This window comes from Camelus ferus, chromosome 4, assembly GCF_009834535.1.
Source record: "Camelus ferus isolate YT-003-E chromosome 4, BCGSAC_Cfer_1.0, whole genome shotgun sequence".
NCBI classification, from domain to species: Eukaryota; Metazoa; Chordata; class Mammalia; order Artiodactyla; family Camelidae; genus Camelus; species Camelus ferus.
The window spans coordinates 17,826,296-17,850,614 of NC_045699.1; the positions used below are offsets into that span (position 1 = coordinate 17,826,296).

General features: G+C 36.2%; 1 protein-coding gene and 1 non-coding gene across 2 annotated transcripts in view; both read right to left on the reverse strand.

Annotated features, from left to right (window-relative positions):
- The window catches only part of FOCAD (focadhesin), a 237,411-nt gene that overhangs the window by 150,436 nt on the left and 62,656 nt on the right, over positions 1–24,319 (reverse strand). The window contains 5 exon segments of the mRNA XM_006180373.3: positions 3,325–3,582; positions 11,523–11,725; positions 14,621–14,708; positions 16,492–16,698; positions 19,891–20,095. Of these exon segments, the coding sequence (XP_006180435.2) occupies positions 3,325–3,582; positions 11,523–11,725; positions 14,621–14,708; positions 16,492–16,698; positions 19,891–20,095 (961 nt within the window).
- LOC116663399 lies at positions 5,940–6,067 on the reverse strand. Its single transcript, XR_004319650.1, has one exon. It is a non-coding gene; the product is annotated as a small nucleolar RNA SNORA30/SNORA37 family (small nucleolar RNA).

A 24,319-nucleotide genomic window follows, 5' to 3' on the forward strand; every position in this document is an offset into this window, starting at 1 on the left:
AAATCACAGAGGTAGAAAATAGCTCTCTGAAGAAAAAAGAATAAGGCCAACTGGACATAACTGTATATGAGCCGTGAAGCCATGTGCTTCAATTGTCATTCAGGCATCTCTGAAGCAGCCTGAATGATTTACATCAAGTTGTGGGGAAATAACATTACACACAGTTTCAGAAAGGCAGGAACTGTTATACAAACATAACCAAAAAGCACTTGAATCTATCTACTGCAATTTCCAGAAAAAAAGACTAATTTAGGAATTAGGTGGCATTCCCATATATCATAAGCACAGACTATGACATGAAAACCTCTCTCTAAACTAAATCAATGTGTTTAAAACTTTCAAGACTTTCATGGGAATTCACACAGGATTCTCATTCTTGGATCTCTCCCCAGAATACTCTAAGACATTCCTTCCAAGAATATAAAAGGCACTTAATTTTTACTGAGCTCTGCCTGACCTGAGCTTGTATCTTCTGCAAATTAAGTCTCATGATATCTGAGTAAGAAAACTATATGGATTATTAGTAGCTGCTGACAGCATTTCTAGATATGAGGGGGAAAGTTTCTCACTATTTTTTCAAGTGCCGATTTATTGCTGTGGCCTTGAGTAGCTATCTAGTTATTTTAACACCATCATTTGTATCCAGTTAACTCTAAAATGGTACTCACAAGGCCAAGCTCCGCTCAGACTACTTAGCGCCATTAGACTTCCACGCCCCTAAATGTATTAAACCCGGTGGAAGATGCATGCCACAGGAGCAGCACGAGAGGGACTAAGGATGAAAACACTGGGGAAGGGGACCCAACAAATTGCACAAGTAAGAAGTATTTTAAAAGCATATTTTCTTATCATCATTGATACTACTAATACAAAATTACTAGTTGATAGTGATAATTTGAATTAATATTAATAATTACTATTAATCCCTTGGAATTAACCATCATCATCACCATCATTCCAAACATACTTCAACTACAGCACATCTCTTTCAAACTTTTCAAATCCTCTTACAGTAGGATTCTTATAATACATTATGGTGTCACACAAACACAATACTTAAGCACACTGCAGGCTAGTGAACTCTACCATAGAGGTTAAGGGACCACCAAAACAGAGGTAGAAGACAGCCTCTAAACTACTCTTACCTACCTATTTATTTAGCATTTGCTTATTAGTAGTTTAAGACTTTTCTTTAGTATCAACTCCCCCATGAATCTGAGTCAATGACTGTTTAAATATAATATACCTTCTTTCTATAAGGTAAGAAAGGACAAACACACATAAAATATGAATACATTTTAAGTAGTCATGTCAACTTAATGAAAGAAACAGAAAACACTCCTCTAATAACAGATCACAACCCTAACTTATCTAACTGAATCTACTCCAAGTAGCTACTCACAATTAGAGAATTTGCTTTTTCAAAATATTCAAGCCTCTTTTTTTGGCTGCTTTACCTTGTAGCTGAAGGCCAGTGATATGATATGGTCACTTCATAAGGGAAAGTGAAGAAAAGACTTCTAGTCTTCTTTTATCCTTTTGAAAAGAATTAAATAACTCCACTTCTAAGTTATTAATTATATTGCCTTTGCTTCTGCATGAATTTGGGTAACTATATTTAAATATTCTACCCTACCACTCATCTTAACAAAATTATACTGGGTGGGGGGAAGAGAATACAGCTCAAGTGGCAGAGTGCATGCTTAGCATGCATAAGGTCCTGGGTTCAATCCCTGGTACCTCCACCAAAAATAAATAAATAAATAAAATAAATCATCCCCCCCCCCACAAAAAAGCCCCGAAAACATAATAAACAAACAAAACATTACACTGGGTATTTTTTCTCATTTCTTTCAAAACTATCCAAAAAATAATCAACGGAAATATAATATATTGACTTCAGCCTCTAGAACTGCTTCTCAATAAACAATTATTGAAAACACAAATGTACCTGGATGGTCTCTCTAGTGCTTCCCAACCTTCTCCACTGCATGGCACACATGACAAATAATGTTTATAAGGATATTGGATCACCCTAGAATTTCAAAGACTAAATGCATTTCCGGAGTATCAATACATATATTGAGGTAATACATGTTTTATAATGGTGGCATAGATCAGGTAATCTAATATATGACTTCGTAAGATAATCTCCAGTGTCTGCGCATTAACCACTCTAAAGAGATTATCGTACAAGGTGTCAACACTGAAAGAAAACATGCAGTAGAAGCAAAATCGTTACAGAAGGTGAAGGGAGAAATAAAGTAGGAAGCAAGTTGAAATGATGAGCCGAAGGTACTCTGAGTATATATGGTTCCACTTGCAGAATCAGACCAGAAGAGGTCTCATCAGAGGGCAAACTTTTGTAAGATATCAGCAGTTATTCACTCGACAAGAAGAAATGAGCATGACAAGTTAGAGACAAAAAGGAATTCTGAACACATTAACTTCGTATATTAAAGAAACATTTAGCCCACTTTCACCACCAAAGTTTTTCCTATAGGGACACATAATTTTCCATGAAGAGATGGATTTTTTCTTCACCATGCTTGAAAAGAAACACAAGCACAGATACTAAGATATAGAGGGTAACAAAAATACTATATCCACTTGGTTAGGAAACCCTTCCCTTCACAGGAAATGTATTCTAGAGATTCTATCCAATGGAAAAAATCACAGATGACTATGCTAAATATACGGGTAGTTTAAAAGGTGGTGAGGTGAATCTTATTGTTAGTGTCTGACAGCTTTCTTATTACACTCCAAGAACTGTGCAGACAGGAAAAATGACCATTTATCTTCACATCCCAGCAGGTACATCAGCATCATATACAACAAGGACCCATTATTTTTTGGTTTATTAAATGACTGAATAAAAACAGGATCAAATTGCAAGAAGTTAAAAAGAGATTAATGTCTATTATATAGGCACATTTATTCTGAAATAATTAATGTTTCCACCTTAAAACATTGATATTAGAACTAAGGATTATTCAACTTGGAATAGGCTGCAAGAGTTAATGAAAGGATTACAAATCAGCAAATCCACCAAGATCAAGAACATCAAACTAGCATCATGTGTAGATTCTCTTTCGATGAGTGCTTTCATTAAAGAAATATTTCCATCATTAAGTACACATCAACTCAGAGTAAGGAGAAAAAAGAAAAACTGGGGGGGGGGAAAAAATCAAGATAGCAAAAACAAACAAAAAGGCAACCTGTCTATTAAAGCTTTGATTAAAAATCATCCACAAAGAAAGAAGGATCTACAGTTGCAAAACTTAAGCTTTACCCCATCACTAGTCCATTATTTTCTTGCTTTACCTGAGAAGAGTCAGCTTGGGCTAATTCTGTAATGACCTTCAGGATTTGGTGAAGATTTCGTCCTTTGTCTTCAACAAGGAGGTAAGCCAGCAGGAGAAAGACGTGCACAGGGATCACTGTGGTAATAGGGAGCAATGACTCGACGGAAGCCAACCAGTTACTTGCCGCAGACTCTTCTCTCATTACTTCAAGGATCCTCCAGGCTGTAAATATTGAACCATACATGCTGGTTACGGGGAACACAAGCTTGTAGGAGAGCTGAAAAATAAATACAAATAAGGCATGAATAAATGAGATAAATCTATTTGTCAGAAATACACGTTTGACATTCATTTATTTTTTGTATTTTGTCAAGGAATCAATCCTTCCAACAAAATGATAGTAACATTTTCAATTCCTGCCCAAAACCTTTCTGCACGTATTTAAACTAAAAGGGTTGCACAAAAAGAAAACAGTTGTTAGATGGAAGTCCAGAAGAGTTTATTACAAATTTTCCTCATGTTTACCATTCGCTCTCCCTGTTAAGTCAGAAAAATAACAGATCAATACACAAAATCCAGAGGCAAGAGAGATTGGAAAAAGCCATTATCACTTAAGAAGTATTCCCTAGTAAGAGGGAAAATGGAAGAAAAACAACACTGCATTTGCTCAGCTCCAAGCCCCGGGCAGATGGCAGACGTGGACTGAGCACAATTCATTTTTGTAACAGACAGTATGTTGATAGGAACAGAGTTGGTTCAGCTAGAGCCTGGAAATTCATTAATAATTGTGAATAACTGCTGCAATAAGAAATAGCCTGAAAGCTCTAAATTGAAATGATACCCAAAGAAAAGGTTATACTTAACTCAATCTGAGCAATGGCTCCTCACAGAAATAAAGTAGTGCAGTCAGGGGCAGAGAATGGACAGCACTCTGCCGAAGGGAGCTGTGGGTCCAAACGGCTCAGGAGAAGCCATAGATATTAAAGAGGAATTAGATATTGCCTGCTAATAAAATAATTCAATTCATTTAGAGTGTAATGAGACAAATTAGAAATCTTTAGATTGTAACTATCCTGTTATTGGAGACTGACTTACATGGATGAGGGGAACAACTGAAAGGACGAAAAGTAAAAGTTAAGCTTTATTAAAAAGTTTAATAACAGTTCTATTGAGATATAATTCACATATCATAAAATCCATCCTTTTCAAAGTTTGTAACTCGGTGTATTTCAGCAGTTCAGAGTTGTGTAACCATCACCACTAGCTAATTTCAGAACATCTTTCTTAATCCCAAAAGGAAACCCCCTACCCATTAACAGGCCCTCTAATGCCCAGGCCCCAGCTACCAGTAATTTACTTTCTGTTTCTATTCTGGCCATTTCATATAACAGGAACTATATAATATGTGGTCTTTTGTAACTAACTTTTTTCATTAGCATGTTTTCAAGGTTCATCTATGTTGTGGCTTATACCACTATTTCATTTCTTTTCATTGTCAAGTAGTAGTCCATTGTATGGACATACCACAGTTTGTTTATCCATTTATCAATTAATGGACATTGGGGTTGTTTTCATTTTTTGGCTATTATAAATAATGCTGCCATGAATATTGCTGTAAAAGTTTTTGTGAGAACATAGGTGTTCAACCATTTCAAGTATATGCCTAAGAATAAAGACAACATTTACTTGAAAGTAAATCCCACCACAGAAACAAATGAGGAAGCTCTATCTTTACTGATATGAAAAGATCTCACATATGAAAATACAAGACACAGATAGTGTACCTGAAATGCTATCAATTAATTTTTTAAAGGGGAACAGGAAGACTATATACTTGTATTTTCTTATATAAATATATATGAAAAGAAAAGTATTTAGACAAATACAGAAGAAATTAATAACAACTAACCTTCATTGTCTATTTGAGAGTACAGAAACTGGACAGCCAGAATCAAAGGTGAGAAGGAAACGTCCCATTGTACACCATTTATAATTCCTGAACCATTTTAAGGTATTACTATATTAAAAATTATAAATTTTAAAACCTAATAATATCTAAATTTATTATAGCCCTATCTCTCTAAAAGTACTTTTTTTCCCCAAGAAGATGAAATTCATTAAACGCGAGAGTCAAGTTCTTTAGCCTAATGACAAACAGCATTGGACTTGAGATTTAAACGGCCAAGACTTTATTTAGCACAGCCATGTCAGCTATTAGCTGTTACGCAATCTCTCCGAGACTTACTTTCCTCATTTGTAAAATAAAAACAATGCCTACTTTCCTGCCACAATTATTGAGGTAGATAACGAGTCAGTATCTATAAAGCACCTAGCACAGTGCCTAAAGTTGCAAAATACAGGAAAATATTATCCCTGTCATCTTTAGGAAAGAAAAATAAAATTGCTGGATATGAGTATAAAAGAAAATAATGGGAAATCACCATGAACCATAAATTGAGTCAAAAGCAGCAACATTACAGAGACATGTAAGAGTAAACATACTGAAATAGAAAAATAATCCTACTTAGCCTGAAGTATTACATTCAGGTTTAGGCTCTGTTTTTTGTTTTTTCACCTAAGGTTAGAGGGGCGGGAGGAAGGCACAATGTTGAATAAGAGATCACAGAATGGTCTCTCTGTCCCGTTGAGTGACACTGCCAGTGGCACAGTCCCAGGGCAAGCGTGCAACCAAGGGTTTTCTCTCAGCACCAGCTACCAAATCCTGGCCCCACAGCCTGGGGGAGGACCTGTGAAAGTGCTGGTAGGCCCTGTGTTTTAGAGGAGAAGGTAGGTGTTTAAAAATAAAAGAGAGGCTAATGTTAGGTGAATTTTAACTCAATAAAAAAAAAGAAGAAAACATAGAAAAATAACATTTAAATGAATATTAAAGGGTTGTAAAGCATCTTTTGCAGATGTAAAAGAGTTGAGAGTCTTTATTTTTGAAAACTTTAATAAAAATGTTCAGCTACACTAAAAATTAACAATAAGACATCTGTTAGTACCTCTTTGTCTAAACAGAACTGAAAAAGAAATTGTGAATGCAGGTGAACAATACAGATTTTCACTAACTTAAAATCACCACGGTTATCTATAATTTTAACAAAAATGGGGCCAGGATTTGATCGGGATAGGGAGTATGGAAACTCAAACCTGGAGACCCTTAAAAGGAGGACAGGTTTTTGCCAGAAGGGATTTAATCACTCATCAGACCAGAAGCAGACTAGACTAGGCTAAGCCTGAAGATGGTCTTCTGCTCCATACCTCTCTGAAGAATCTAGTCAGGAATTGAGAGGCTTCAGAGTGGCTGATTATCACCAAAAGACAGCCCATACCATCCTCGGTGTACATGTCACTCAGAAGACAATGACAGAAGCACAGGATCTCATTGCCTTTTTTTTTTATTATTATTATTTAAGTACAGTCAGTTACAATGTGTCAATTTCTAGATCTCACTGCTTTTAACTTCCAACCAAAAGCTTTTAAGGAACCAGTTTACTTCAACTTACTGTTGATTTACTGTTTCGCTGTAAATTGAAACTCTTACTTACTCTCTAGTTCAGCACAAAGAAGATAAATTACTGTGCACCCCCAAAAAAAATCAAAAACCAAAATAACAAACAAACCAAAGTGGAGGCAATAGAATGTAGGCTCTAAAGTCAAATAGCTAAAATCTGAATCTCAGTTATACTGTCCACTACCTGTGTAATGAAGGGAAGTTAATTAATGTCCCTAATTTCAGTTTCTTCACATGTAACATGAGTATTTTAAGAATATCATCAAGAAAATGCAATCAAAACCACTATGAAATAGCACTACACACCCACCAGGATGGTTATAATCAAAAAGACAGGCAATAACAAGAGTTGGCAAAGACATAGAGAAACTGGAACCTTCAAATACCGCTAGTGGGAATGTAAAATGGTACGATCCCTTTGGAGGAGTCTGGCAGCTCCTCAAATGATCAAGCATGGAGCTACCACACAATCTAGCAATTCCACTCCCAGGTGTCTATTCGGGAGAAATGAAAACATACATCCACACAAAAACTTGTACAGGAATGTTCAAAACAGCATTATTCACAATAGCTAAAAAATGAAAACAACCGAGACATTCAATGGATAAATAGAAAAATAAAACGTGGTATATCTACACAATGAAGTATTATTTGGTGAGTACCGTTTCTTTTTGGAGTAATAAAAATGTTTTAAAGTTAATTGTGGTGATGGGTACACAACTCTGCAAACATACTAAAAGCCACTGAATTGTGTACTTTAAATGAATAAAGTATATGTTTATGAATTTTATCTCAATAAATCTTAAAAAAAAAAATACACTCCCACTGCATGACCCTTGACAAGCTGTCTATCTTCTCTCTGCCTCAGTTAACTCTTCAGTAAAATTAGACCAATAATATTACATACCTCAAAGAGTTTGGGATAAAATCAAACAACTTAATGTATGGCAAAGCACTTAGAATGGAGCATGCTTAATAAACAACCCCAAGAAGCAGGTGCTTTGTTGCCCATTTTGCCAGGGCCCAGAGAAGTTCAACCATTAGTCCTAAGCCACACAGCTGGAAATGGCAAAAAACAAAAAAAAAAATCCTATTTCAAAGTCAATGTGAGAAATTAGTTGACCAATATAACTTCTGAAAGAGAGCATGTGCTCAATAAATGCTATCTTTGGCTATAAATAGGACAACAATAATCTATTATAAATTTTTATTTTTTAAGAGACAAGTATTTAAAATGCTTTCTTCTTACTACACATGACTTCAAAGCAACTGTGAGTAAGACCTACTTGGCACTGCTTTATTAAAGGAAATAAAGTTCGTGGTACTTTGTTTATGTTAGGAATAAAGTATGTTATCCCAAAATACCAATGAATAAATGTATGACAGGCCCTAGCTCAGTCACACTGTCTCTAAATCTTTCTGTTGACGAAAGCAGTTCTACAGCGATGACTCTTGCCCTACTATATACTGGAGGAATTTAGCCTTTAAGTCTCTTTCCTACTTTATTTCACCCACCCACCCTCACTCCCCTCCAGAAAAGCCTGATTCTGTCTCACCAGCTGTGCCAGCTGTCAATGTATTACCTCTCAGCTGCAAATACAGCCTTCTTAGTCCTGCTTTGCCACACTCATCTGCACCTTGTCAGCATTCCTCCTCTGCCCTCTGTGTCAGGGTTAGGCCTTGTTAATAGGGGGCACAGAAAAACTCCTGCAAGGAATGGCAGAGAAAGGGGCTTTTCTTCAGGTTCCTGTGTGCTTCCTGGATTTCTCCCACCATGACTACGAGGGCACGCAGGAGTCCCCAGCAGATGGCTTCCCGTGGACCAGCTCTGGCCTATAGCCCCCCAGCACACTTCATCAGCTAGCAGGCCATAGCTGCAATCTCTCCAACAAGATGTGATCTCAGCCTTGGGTGGGGAGATCCATTTTGTTCCTTCCCTCACTCAGTCCGTAGTACTAGCTGCTCCCTACATTTATTATTGCAATATTCCTTAAAGCCTCTTTTCAACTGTCAGTAATTAAACACCTTTTACTAGTTAGTAATTCTTTGTATTTTTTCTTCCTTCAGATTATCAGTGTGGTTTCTCCTAACTAGACCCTGACTCATACGCTGGTGCTTTCTCGCCCCCTCCCCCCACATTCTCTGGGGCAAGATTTTAAGCAGTTTAGAATTTACAACTAGTGTTTGTTTTTTCCACCTAGGAGAACACAAATACATGGTTTTAAATATCATATTTAATAGCCTAAGAGAAAAAGATCCTGGTTTTCATATGCCACTAAAAAATATTAAAAGCACATTAGATTATGTTAATCTTTTATTTTAAGGAGATGAATGGCTGATTTGATATCTTACTTTTCTAACTTATAGAAACTGGAAGAAGTTAAAATTTGTGTTTTATTTCATGGTTATCTACAATTCAGAAATGAATAGGTAATACAGAACTGCATGGTATAGGATATTTACCCTTGGTTTCATTTACCAGAATTGTACTTCTGAAGAAATGCTCTAGTTCTAAACCAAACACTCAAGTTAGTCACCAATTTAAAGAGGAATAATAAAAGTACAAACAACAGAAATCTGTGATGTTAAAGTCTTTCTGTGATGAGTCAAGATGGTAAAATGATCTTTTGTATGCATATCAGAATCACACATTCCTCACTGACTGGAAATTTCTTGAATGTCTACCATGTGGGTAAACAATGGGTCCAGTAGGGAGGATGCAAAGATAAAGAAATAGATAACATCCTAACTTATTTAAGTATGTGGAAAATAGTGTATTCAGTTTAACAGCTGGCTAAAGTAATTCTAATTCTCTCCTCTATGATCAGCTGAAAAACATAATGGAGAAACACCTGGTGTGGAAAGAATACAAAAAGTTCAACAATCGTTACAATTTAAATATTAACATGCTTAGAAAATAAAGGCAAAGTGTGAAAAGGGCCAAGATCCCTTCCCTCAGTGAGTTCACAGCACAGCTGGAGGTGCAAATGTGTAACCCCCTAAATTAAGACACAACATAATTGAGTAATACTGGAAGTGCATGGGATGCAAAGGAGAGAGTAATAAATTGACTCAGGAAGACTGAGAACATTTGGATGGATCTTGAAGAATGAGTGGGTCGCACAAAGGAGACAAAAGAACATTATGTGCATAAGCAAAGATCCAGGAAAAGACTTGAAGAGTTTGGGGCAGGTTAATTTTATAGGCATGTTTGGAATATAGAGCCCGGACAGGTGCAGAAGAAAAGCCAACAGTAAACTGTGGCTTAAAAGTTTTAAAAGGGTGATCATATATCTACCCAAAGCCTCCCTAAAGCAGCACACTGTCATCAGGAGGATATTTATACCCTAATAGTATTCCTTCCTCCTCCCTCTTCACCAGCTGCTGAAGGGAAAATTCACCTATTAGGGCTCATGAATAAGATTCACACGCACCTGAGCAAATAGTAAGCCGAGTACTTACGCATTAGATTTAGGGTGATCCTCAGTAAATACCACTCATGATTTAAAGGAACAGAACTCTTACACATAGATGCCCTGTCCCCATCCCCATTCAGAATCCCATTATTATTCTCTATGGGTAAACCTACAAGGAAGGTAAAAGGCTATTAGAAAGTTTTGGCCACAGTTTATCAGAGCAGATTCAATACCTTCTTTCTCTTAATGCCAATCAATTACCTATTTCAAGTTTTAAAGTTTGAGTCAAACAATGAGGATTTAGGAAGCTGCAGCATCCATTCAGTTTGCCTATAGGTTAGCTTCTCTTGCATGGTCAAACACAGCATGTAACAAGGAATCCATAAGAATGCTTGGATTTTTACTGCTAGAACATTTAACAACACATTATTAGAGACATCTCTGCTTTTGCAGACAAAACAACTGTGGCACTAGCTTGCATTTATGTAATGCCTCTCTCTGCAGAGACTAAAGATGCTTCATCAGTTTTATCTTCTTGAATCCTCATTCAATCCCCATAAAAGTTGTAGATAGGAAGTAATACTACATTTTACCGATGGCAAAACTCAAGTACCAAAAGAAAAAGTCTGACGAATGTAGGCCTAGAACCCAGCCACTAACCAGATACTGACAGTACTTTAAAATTATTCTAATAGGAAGAGCAAAACTGACAAAGCAGAATTGGGTAAGCCCAGCAGGCAGGAGTAGGGATGGAGGGTGATGGTCCAACTGAAGGCAGCAGCATGAGGCACTCACAAGAGACATCAAGAGCCACATACCAGGGAATATGGCACAGTGCGCAATACTGAAAAGGGAAGTCTTAGTTTTTACAGATCCCAGAACTCCCAGGTATTTGAAATTCCCCACCTTGGACTGTCGCAGACCTAGCAATATGCTGCACTTATTAACAGTATGAGGAGATAAGAGGGTTCCATGCTCCATAGGTTGGAGGAGCACCAGGTTAAACAGAACTAGGTCCTTTGCTGCAGGATTCCTCAGGATCTTTAGCTACTAATATACACTGGAAACTCAACACACAAGAGAGACTATACAGCATTTCCAAAACTTATTTCCCAGCAGGACTACCCTCTCCAGTCACAGTCCAGAAGAATGTACTAACGTCTGCCTCACAGAACAGCATTTAGACCCAAACAGATGCATCACAGGAGGTGAGATTACTGGCAGTGACATTAAGTCCCACATTACCAATTAACTTGTATGTATGAGAAACAAGGATGAACTCGTTACCTTCAGGTGGTCATCTCTGTAGCACTCCTGCTGTACCCTTTCTAAAAGGTTTAGAGCCAACTCCTGCCTGGAGGGTCCCTCTGCATCCGTGGATATACAGTCTTCCAAGGCAGTAGAAGATAATATCTGCAGAACGGGCATCACTAGCAGCAAGGATGACTTTGGGATTTTCTGACCCTCAGCAAATGAGAGGAGCTTCAAAGCTAGTCATCAAAACAACAATCCACAGTTTTTAAAATTAATACTACAGTCAAACAAAATGCTATTTTGTTTCAGAGTAACATGTAGAAAGCTTTTTTACCCTTTTACAATTGGGTCAGACACATAACTAACATGATAAATCTTATCCTTTTAGAAATTAAAAGAATGTAAAAATTAACTCAGCTAAAATAAGCTGTTCATGTATGTAACTGAAAACTTGACGATACTCAGAGAAAATACGTATCATATATCAAAAAGTAAAATCAACTCTTTTTTAGGTCAATATGAGTTTCTTTAACAACAATTTAGCTTTTGTTCTTATACCCTGTCCAATCCTCTCCCCTCAACAAACAGAGCCAAGAGCCCACAGAGTTCCTATCTGTGGGTAACGAGACCCACGTATGTGCTTCTCTGACAAACTCAGCTGAGAACTGAGTTAAGAGAGACAGAAGTAAACAGGGTGAAGCAGGCTGTCCTTCAGCTATAATTGCTAAGAAGCAAATCAGGAAAGCCTCAAAGTCCATAACCAGTATAACAGTCCAACCCATTTTTATAAATGATTCTTTTTAAAACATGGAAACTCAGCTTACAAATCAGAAACATACACAGATGTGCAATTACTTACCCATATGTATAATCTCCACCTAGACTATGAACAGAATGAGTTAAAAGAATAAATGTACTTTTTTCAAAGTTACTGAATGAAATGAATGCTGATTTACTGAAAGATGTTATTTGTAGGTTTCACAGCAAGATTATTAAAGTAATCAATTAATTTCCCCACTACACCAAAAAAATTCTATAAGCTTTAAATCATGTCAATGAATGACCAGTATTATATTATAAATGACTTGGAAGTCAAACCATAACATGGTATGAAATACAGCCACCTGTTACTCTAACACTACTAATTTATATTTTTTGCCTAAACATGCCTAATCCACAACTGTCTGAGTTATTATGAAAATCCATTATATTTACCAAAATAGGAAACTCACATAATACAAGTATTTTTATATTCTGTAGTATCATCCAGGCATCTTGATAAATTGCTATTTACAATCAAGGCCAGTGTTAATAATTAAGAAGCATAACATTGTATTAGAGCTATGCATTTTTTAAATTTGAAATAATCAATATTCTCTTGGTTATCCTAATTCTTTGAACATTCTTTCCCAATATACTAAACAACAGTTCTTTACTTTTCAACATGACATACTGGCTCAGTAGTTTTCAATATAGTTTATTTAATCTATCTAAGGTAACTTCGAATCTGAGACACTGGTTTACAAAAGAAAAAGTCTGCTATGCAAGAAATAATAAATGTATTGGAGTGTTTGGTCCTATATTATCCTATTATACATGAGCCACAATAAAGGACTATAACTTCAGAATGAAATGTGGTTTCTCCAGGGCTTTGAAAAAAATTTTTGGTCAAAAAACAAATGAAATCCACTTATATGAAATACCCAGAGGAGACAAATTTAGAGATAGAAAGCACATTAGTGTTTTTCTACGGCTAAGGGTGGGAATGAGGATTAACTGCAAATGGGCAAAGAAATCTGGGTGGGAGGGTTGATTCAAATGTTTTAGAACATTAGATTGTAGTGCTGGTTGCACAACTCTGTAAATTTACTTTAAAAAGCATGTTACTGTACACTTAAAAATAGTGAAACTTGCTGTACACTTGAAACTAACACAGCGTTGGAAATTAACTATACTTCAATTTTTAAAAAGGGTTAAAAATTTTTTAAATAGGGAACTTCATGGTAAATAAAATTACCTAAGTAAAGATGTTTTTAAAAAGTAGTAAAACTATGGCTGTCAGAAGTAACATCACTGGAAAATGACACCTACAGGAGGATGCCATGTGCACTGCTATAAGGAAAAAAAAGGCAAAAGCAGTTCAGAAAGAGACTGGTGCATACCAGAGGAGGGTACAGTGTGCTTACAGACAATAAGCAAAAGCAGGGTAGGAATCAAAGCCCTTCAAAGAGCCAAGGATTCCCTCCATGTGCTAAAGCCATTTCCAAGACAGACTGTAAGTTAAAGAACAAAATTCACCCTCAAAATCATGATGAATCAAAATGCCCAGAAAAACAAGCTACATAATCAGCATTTACCTTAAGCATCTTTTAAAAATGAAAGTGGGAACTTATCAACGCACCATGGCATCATAACACATACATCACAATTTAGACAGATCCTACATTACTATATGGATTATACTGGACCAAGCAAAGTGAGGCAACATTAATGCAAAAGCCGTGTTTCAAAAATGTGACATGTTTGCCAATCTGCCAGACCTGGCAACTTAATTCTTTATCACATTATTTTTAAACAGAACATTTTTTGCCTTCCTTTAGCCCCATTCCTCACCTTTCTTTAAATCAATACTGGACAGTCAGAAGAATGTTATCTTTCATTTGTTCTAGCTAGATTAATAGAATAATCATAAATTAACTCTTGTTCAATATAGAACCAGTTTTGAACAGTAAAGGTATACAGAGTTTCAAAAATAAATACAAGTGATAAAGTTTATTTTGCTTCAAGCATTTTATGCTACCAATTCTCAGTTTGCTGTACAACTGTGAATAAACTGACATGCCCTTCAAAATATTTACCAATGTCACTGCTACATGATTTAGATAATAATGTCCTAATGAACAGCTGAGACACTTGAAAAATTACAGTAAATGGAACCTTGCACCAAACACTTTCCCTTGCTGGATAAGAACAAGAAAGTTCTATTTGATAATAATTTAACAGACAAATTTCAGCATGGACACTCAAAGTACCCAGGACTCTACAGTACAGCATGCTACATAGTTCAGGTAACTCCTGCCAACACTTGTGTTACATTTACATTTTACTCTTGTGAGTGTATTTTTATTTACCTAGACTTAAGATTGGCTTCTGCTGACTTGCTGGAGTCTGGAGAAGTAGTAAAGCTATTCCAATTATGACCGGGACAACAGGAAAATTCTAAAAGAAAAGGAAAAAAAAGTAAAGAGTTAAAGAAGTTTCTAGAGCCATGGCTGTTTAACATGTATCTAGGAAGAGTATATTTAACATAAAATATTATAAACCTATTACACAAAATTATTTACAGTAAGCCAGCTCTATTAAAGGAAGAATTGTTTAATGCCACAGCAGTCACACACAAATTCAAATGTTATCATACGTGGCCAAAAACCATTAGGATATAAACCAAATTAATTCAGAGGGAAAACTTGTAGTCTTCAAAACAGTCAATCTTTGTAAAACACTAAAACTACCTGAAATACTTAAGAATATTTCATTTCCAGAAAGTAGCTCAATTGTCTGCTTACCTAATACAGCCATAATTCATTTATATAGCTTACATAATAAATTATATTTAACAAATTTTAATAAATCATGGTATTATAATAAAAGAAACATTAGTGCCAGAGAAGCAGAGATTATTTTTAAATTACAGTAATTTATTAAGTATATTTAAATGTAGCAAAGCAATAACCATAGAAACTCCAAGTCATTAATTTCACCAAGTATATAAATGAGGTGAAAAAGAAAAACTAGGATATGTATATTAAGTTCTAATATGTAAAATGCAAGTAGCATAAGATGTTATTTGAGGTTTCTAAATAAGGAAAACATTAACATATTATGGAACTTAAGAAGAAAGGTCCAGCACACTTTGCTAAAATTACTCCATTCTGAAATTTACACAAGTACCTGCACAACAGAAATACCTACCTGATAACACTTGTACTGCCTCTCCCATCTTTAACATTTCACTCTTCTTGTCCCTTGCCCACTGCTTCCTGAGATCACACCTGTAAATGAACTCCTGCTGCATAAGCCTTTGCCTATGGAAACCCAGGTTCTACTTTGGCCCTCAGGGAAACTCAGGGTCTACTTCTGGGGGAATCAAGGCTAATTCAAAGCCTATCTGGGGAAAAGAAGTAAAGAAATGCCTTTATACTGGACCACAGATGTCACAGGAGTCAATAACAGCAAAACCCTTGGAGTTCACACTTTTTGTCCCCAACTCAAATGCTGTTCCCGCTGCTGGAATGCCTTCCCAACTTCTGGTTTGCACCAAGCAAGCTCCTATTGTGACTTCCTCAGATCTGAATTCAAGCCTTACTTCCCTCAAGTTGTACTCCCACTGTACTTTAAATATACTTCCATAAAAGCATTTACTTTATTGGACTACAATTATTTATTTGCATATTAGTTAAGTCCCTTGAGGTCACTGAGTGTACTTTTTCAGCTATGTACAGGTGACCCTTGAATAACACATGGGTTTGAACTGTGCAGGTCCACTCACACATTTTTTCCCGCATATATGTACTACAGTACCACACAATCAGCAGTTGGTTAAACAAACAGGTGCAGAAGTCCGGATACGGAGGGCCGACCGTAAAGTTCCATGTGTATTTTCCACTGCGTGGAGGGTTGGTGTCCCCAACTCCCACGTTGTTCAAGGGTCAACTGTATTATTCTACAGGGTCTAGCAGGTAAGTGTTCAATACTTGTGTTCTACACGAATATATTTTAAAAATGCCAAATGGTAGACCCTTAAATGTTCCTCCAAAGAGTATTTAGTGACTCATTTTCATAATAAATGATAGTAGTATTAGTACATTAGTAGTATGATCTAATAGTATTAGATCAAAACACCTTTGATCTGCAATAAAGTAAAAGAGCACACAGCCTGCTAGTGTGCTCGAAGACTCACTTAAGTGGTAACTGACATATTAAAACTTCTCACTATCCTTACCTCCTTCAGAAGTTCAACACTGTGCTCTAAAAGGTGAATTAAAGATGAGCATTCCCCAGTTATGTTTAAGCTGACTTCACAGACACACAGCAGCTGAAGGGTCAGCTGGGTAAGCTGAATTTTCCAAAAAATGGGATGACGCAAAAGACTTAAATATACTTCTTCGATAAACAGCATCACTTCTGTTGTCTGTATCAAATCTTTTATCTGTTTGAAAAAAATCATGATATGATATTTAAGTAATATACAAAGCAAAGGATCGTTTTCGCTTATATAAGCTTTCTCAATAAAATATTCTTCTCTATCTTTATAGACTTTATAGATTTAAAAGAGATGAAGAAATTTATGTAACTCAAAGAGAGTTAAACTACACAACTGTGCCTTCTCCTTTTGTCACTAACCAAAACAAAATGTGCTACTATTTTTGTTACTACTGGCTGGCATGAATTCTTTTCATTTATTTTTCTAACTACTCTGAGTGCAGATTTTTAAAGACAAGTTACATGACAGTGCCAACATGTTGAATGAAATTAAAAAGTCAGTTTTCAGTTCTCCAAATGAACTCTCCTTTCTACAATTCCAACATAGCTACCTGGAAGAAAAGGGTTAGCATGTTATTCTAATGCACTATTGAGTCCTTAATTTACAAGAAATTTGTTCAGACAACCTTAACTAAGAGCATCATTTCCACACTTGGCAGATGGAATGAAAGACCATATTCAAATGGTAGGGTGTCTTCTCAACTGGCTAATGTATTAGATAGGAAGGACTTGGGTGCTCTTGAAAATCCCAATTCAATTCAAACCCAGCTGTTCTGATCAAAATTCTGGAGTTAGTATTAAGGATATGGTCCTGCTTGCAGACACATTGGCATTTCCCAGAGATTACAAACAATGAACCATCTGCTTCAATCAGGAGCCTTGTGTCTGTTAAATGCATCAAGAGGAAAGCCTACAGTTGACCAGCTGTACCTTTCACCAGTCGTTACCACCATAATAACCCACAATGACTATAAGTTGTACACAGAGAGAAAAATTAATTCCTAACAAGAAGAAAAAAGCTATTAAAGGATTAAAGGGAAGGAGATAGGAGAAAAGACTAAGTTATAAAAAATAAATGTAAACAGTCCAGTAGCTAAATTATTTTACTCTTCTGCAAATACACAATGCAAAGGGGAAAAGGCCACACTGAAAAGAAAAGTATTTAAAACAAAGAAAAGCCTCATATTTATTTGCCCATATATTTCCTTAAGTGCATGTCTTGTACATACTTGAAATTTTCCATAATAAAAAATTTTTTTGCAAGACAACTCAGCAAGTTAGTATTAAAGGCTTTCTAATCTTAAACATTACCAAAATTCCTAACAAGAATACTTTGGAAGGAGTGGTTCATCTTTATGTAGAAATAGATCATGTGCAAAGATAATATGTGCGATGACAAGAGTAACAATTAAAAAGAAAGAACTACTGGGACCAAAGTCAACAATGAAGTTTAAGGCAGGTAAGTCCAAAACAAGACAATACCATAAATACAAAATGGAAAAACAATTGGAGTGAGAAGAAAAAGAAACAGACGTTTCACTGACCATTATCTCATCATAGGTCAATAGGCTGATGGCTATTTCTAAAGAAAAAAATTTTAATTAATATAATCATTATATTATATTACATTATATTATATTATATTATATTACACTGAAATGCTCAGTATAGTCAGACCACATCAACAGTACTGTGTTCACCTCTGAGAAGAACATTTCACAGTAACACATTCTGAGCACCAATAAACTAGAAAATTCATAGCAAAGACCAGGGGAAAGCTGAAACCATTTCATGTGGAGAAATAAATTGATGAAGAAAAGAAAAGAGGAAGGGAAGGTGTAAAGGATGAAAGGGAAGAAAAGAAAGGAAGAAAGAAACAGCACAAGGCAGGATGCAGATGGGCTTTTTTAAAAGCTTATTTTGTTGTGTTCTGAGAAGAATGGGGACTAAAGAGTAAAGTCTTAGCAAAGTGCAGGGCAATTAGAAGTACTTGATAAAAAAATATAAAATAAATGGTTGCCTTGCAAAATAGCTGCTTCCTATCACTAATAATTAGTCGTGGGATGGTTGTCTCTTAGAGAGTGTAAGAAATACCTGTAATCAGTGGGAAATGGATTACACTGCCACTAAGATCCTTCCCAACACTCAGATTCTTCATTCCAGTAAAGCTGATTTGTTAAGTGATTAAATTTATTTATGTTGCTAGTTCCATTAGTGCCAAATGATGTATAGTTTTTTTCCTCACCTATCTCGACTATACTAACAAACCAGATTCCCAGAAATATTCCACAGAGCTCACTTCTAGAAGTATTTAGGCTTGTCAATATACGGTGATGAAGATGAAGGCAAACATCTACCAAAGAGCACAGAACAGGGAAACACAAGCATGCGGTGGAAAAAGTGTACCCTGGTTCAAGATGTTCTGCCTATACATTGCTTTATTGCCCCTGCAAAACAAAAACTTTGAAAAGGCCACAGGAGAATTCATTTTAATTAACTTTTCTCTGCCTTAATTACAGGGAAGTCTATTTATGAGTCACAAAAGATCCGCTCTAGTCATTCCTTGCTAACACAAACTTAAAGCAGCTCATCTGTGACCTCAGGTGATCACCCCGAAAAATATTCACAAATTTCCTCCATTAGCTAAGCAGCATGGTGCTCAGATTCTAGGCAAACAACAAACCTGGATGGTGGGATGGGATAAATGAATCACTACACTAAAATCATACCACAACTACGGTTATAGAGACATCCGCTCAAATTTCTCTCTCCCCTGAACTTCCTAAGCATTTTATGCATCCCTCTGTTAAACATCTTTCATCCATCTACTTTGTTATAAGAATGTGTATGTTTGTTTTAGCTCCCTTACCAGAATGCGGGCTTCTCAAGAGCAGGGTCCATCAGAGTCACCACATATGCTGTAAGGGGACATGTGGAAACTGGAATCTAGCCAGCACTCAGCTGGTCCAGCCCTGCATCCCCACGGCTGTATCTGCCCAGAGAGATGCATTTTTTCTGACTTACACAAAGAGGACTTTTTTGTCCTTACAACACTCCCAGTGTCCAGCACAAGGAGAAATTCAACTCAAAATTGTTTTCCCTGAGAAGTCTTTCTTAAACGAAGTTTTCATTCCTACTAATCATACAGTGGACTATGTTGATTTATATTTCTGTGAATTTAGTTAACATTGTATACATTAAAGTGAAATCTCGATTTGTTTCCTTTATCAATTCCAAAACCCTGCAAGCAATTTCAGAGCCAGTCTGCCAAATCACATAGGTTCTATTTTATGTACAATAAAAATCGACACTTACTAATGCTGACCCTCTATTAGTGAAGGAGGAGGAAAGGCCTTACCTGCAAACATGGAACCATGTCGCAACACAGTTGAAGTATCTGTTGTTCCAATACTGATGGCTGTTCTTTGTCACAAAGAGCCCGGGGTTGAAGTAAGACTTTGAGCAGAGCTAGTCGGAGTTTAGAATATTCTCGTAACTGGGATGGTTCACAATACAGATACCACAGAAACGGTGCCATTATTTGGATACATGAAACTTCTGACCTACAAGTCATGTAAATGCATAATCCAGTCACTGAATTAAGCAGAATACCAAACAGTAAGTGTCAAACATCAACTTACAGTTCATGACATATCATAAACTATGACACCATTGAGTGTAACTTTATTTCATGACTCTTCTATTTTACCGTGACTCGCCTAGGCCCATGCCAAACAGTTCTTTGTACACTGGGGAGAATGATTCAACACCTGGAAACCATAAGCCTGACGCCCAGGACTAGGAGGGTCTGTACCTGCACACCAGAGTAGCATCTACATCTCCAGGACCAGTCTCTGGTGAGCATCAGAATCATCTGAGAACCTTTTCAGAATTATAGGTGTCAGGGTCCCTTGTCCAGGAGTATGACACAGGCATACATTTTTGGAAAAACTCGACGAGTGAGGTTCCATGTAGAACAAAGCCATACAGACGTCCCAAGACGACTATGATGGCAGTTAACATTCACTTGCCAACTTGTTAGCACTTACAGTGTGCAAGTTACTGCACTTTACACCTTTAAACTCAACTGATCCTTACCACAACCCTATGAAATAAGAAGTATTATTATCCCATTATGCAGTTACAGAAACTGAAGCAGAGAAAGGTGCAATAACTTGCCAAGTCCCTCCTCTTAAGTTCTTCCTACTCAAAGGAGGAAGACTTTACAAATCTTTCATATCTATTTAGATTTCAATACATCCCAATAACTCCAAGTCCAAAGACACTAAAATGCCAGAATGACTTTTCAGATATAAAAATTCAATCATGTCGTTAATCAGCTTGAAAGAGTCTATGCTTAAGATAAAGTACATAGACTGATTCATAAACCCTCCAAAATTTGGCCTCTGCTTATCTTTCCAGCCTCATTTCTTGTTCCTCTCCACTCTCCACTGGACTAACCAAACTTTCCGATCTTCCGTCAAGTCATCTGGGCTTTCTTCTCGCTTGCTGTTCCGTCTACCTGTAATACTCTCCCCTTTCTCCCACTCCTGTTCCTTCTTCTGCCAAATTTCTATCATCTTTCAGTTCCCTCCTCCTTTAAAATGACATCCCTGACACCTAGCTTTGGTCAGATCCTCCATTATGTGCTTTCACAGGATTATGGCTTTATTGTCATTATTTATTAATATTTCCATCCCCTTCCAGACTACAAACCACTGAGGGGATGGACCAATGATTTCTGTTTAATGCTATATCACCAATAACTGTACACACTAGGACCTTGAAGAGATGCTCAATCATTCAATTAATCAATTCAGTTGCACTAAGTTACAGAGTAGTTTTACAACTAGCATGCATCAATTAAATATCGTAATTTCATTCTAATATTTTTCATATTTATTATACATAAGTTATTATGAGATAAGATACAAAGATGAACCAGACATTATCCATCCTTAAGAAGCACACAGTCTAACAGGGACAGTCTAGAGGACAGAGAGAAAACTTCTAGAAGAAAGGTATAAAGCTCAATACTTCTTGGAGGAAATGGCATGAGTTATGCCTAACAATGTAATTTTATAACCCTATACATTCTACAGCATTGACATTAATAAAAATTTTAAAAGTTACCAAATTGATTATATTTATTCATTCATTCATTTGCTTCACAAAATTTACTCAGTTCCTACAGTATACCATTCACTCTTCTATGTGCTAGACACAAAGCAAGAAACTAAAATAGATTAAATCCTTGCTCTGATAGAGCTCACAATCTGGAGTAATTTTTTTCTCATGAGCACAAATACTTAAACAATCTATTAAAAACAAAGGGGCTTTTGAGTTCATGATTATTAATGAAACATATATCTTTACCACACCATCCACTTTAGGAAACTAGAAAGTTTCATAGATCAAGCAAGCAGATGATGTATGCATAGGTTAGAACACAGAATGTTAAGTTTCCAGAAAAGAGACTTAAGAAACATCGATTCCCCATCTCTCTCTTACAACATATTCCCCAAAGAATAAATACCACCAGGTGTCAAGAACACCCATGAATAGCTTAACAGTTTCCTCCTTTTTAAGATGCTGAAGGTGAAATGCTAGGTTCATACAAAGAAATCTATTTCCAAGATGCTGTTATTATTTGACATCAGGAGCATTATGTTGAGCTTCCTAAGGATAATATACTATTTAAAAATCTGGCTTAATCTGTCCTGATTTTAGATTTTGCATTGCCTATGTGGTATCTGATGATTTACTATCCCTGCAGTATGAAACTGACAGGGCTTAAGGAGAAAAGGAAAATAATAAAACAGATAAACTAAAATCTCAAAGTGATTCAGAACATTTAAAAACATAACCAGTTGTGCATTTATCTAAACACAAGGCTTTCATATGTATGTTCACCAAGGAGGGAGAAGCAGCCGGAAAAGACCTGAAGTGAGAGTCAGAACACTGAGGCTTTGGGCTGAACTCTGCCACTAATCAGCCATGTGACCTTGAGCAAGGCATTTACTGTTGCTCTTCTTAGTTCCCTCATCTGAAAAATTATGTGTTAGACTAGATAATCTTGAAGTATCCGGCCTAGAGACCATGATATCACATGTCAATTTACCCAATCCTCTGTTCTACAAAGGCAAAGTCTTTGTAGATATAGATGCAAACATCACAGGCCTTCCACAAATAAGCGCAGAATTTAACTAGAAAATCACACCTCCAAAAATCTAGCACAAAGATACTCTGTCATTTCAGGACATCTACATTCTATTAAAAATGAACCCAAACAGTTAGTCTAATCCATTCGTAACACACAGCTAGAATACAAGCTATCTTCACAACATTGTGCCTCCTTCCTAAAGTTGTGAATCACTGTTTATATTCTTATCAAACTACCAAACTTCCTTCATTACTTCTAAACAACGATGTGAAAACTACTAAGTTAATTTACTTTAAAATTAGATCTCAGGAAACCAATAGTCTGATGAAAATTCCACAAAGAATAATTTCATTGGCAAAAACAGAAATGAGATAAATGAAATCATTCTTTGCAAATAAATATAAAATAATTTAGAAGTTCCAACAGGCTCTAGGTAGCATACTCTAACACCTCAGAATTCAAATGAAAGGAGTAAGACAACAGAAGTTTATCAGTAAATAAACCAGTCAATTAATAATCTTTTCTCCTTAGGAATATCTGGACATATTTCATGAGAACTACTTCTAAATCCCAGTGTAGTACTCGTTTGAAATGAAAACAACCAAAAGGTAATTTAAATATTTGTTAACTAACTAAAGCATTGGAAAAGAGAGATTTTCGTAAGGAACATCTTTCATAAAGCATCCCAGTCTACTTTATGAGACATTTCATTAAATAAATGTTTATGTTTGTTATTTTTGCTTTCTGACAGGGATGAACAAAGTTTTTTTTTTTTTAGTAAATATGAATATCTTACCTTTGAAAATGCAATCCTAGGTGAGGGAAGAGAAGGTGATAATGATGTTTTATTTTAAAATATTCATTCAGATGTTACATGGATTTTCTCACTGGCAGATGATTATAAGGTTCCCTACATCTCTTTAAAACTTCTTTTAGCAGTCTATCCTGCCTAGAAATTTCAACTAAAATTGAAGTTATAAACTCAGAAACAGTGTTCTAAGAAACTGTATCAATAGGACATTGTAAGACCTTCAAGAGCAAGAACACATGAATGTTAGGGTGGTAAACATAACTCAGGCCTTAGATTACCCAGGACAATGGTACCATCCTATCATGACCTTGTGTGATGGTACTAAATATGCAGTGATGCTGTATTTTAGGAGGCACTCTACAACCCACTGCCTGGCCCCCCAATCTGTGGGCCTCGTATGTGTGTGCAATACATAAAAATTCAACATTTATAGAGCACTAAAAATGTGCCAGGCATTATTAATACAAAGAACAATGAGACACAATCTCTGCCTTCACAGTATTTCACAGCTAATAGAGGAGAATAATTATAAGACAATGTATAACGATTTAGAAATCACAACTGAAGTTATAAAGCGAGCATGTAAAAGAGACACTTAATCCAGCTTGTGGTAAGTAAAGACTTCCTAGGAGGAAGAACACCTAAACAGAGATTTAAAATAGAGAAATGAGTCAAGAAAGGGCTGAGGTGAGATTTAAGGCAGTAAGGCAGATACTAACAAGTGAAAGCACTGAGGCAAGGGAACTGCACTGCTTCCTGTGTGGAGCCAAAGCAAGTCAGTGTATTGCTAAATACACAACTCATTAAGTATGA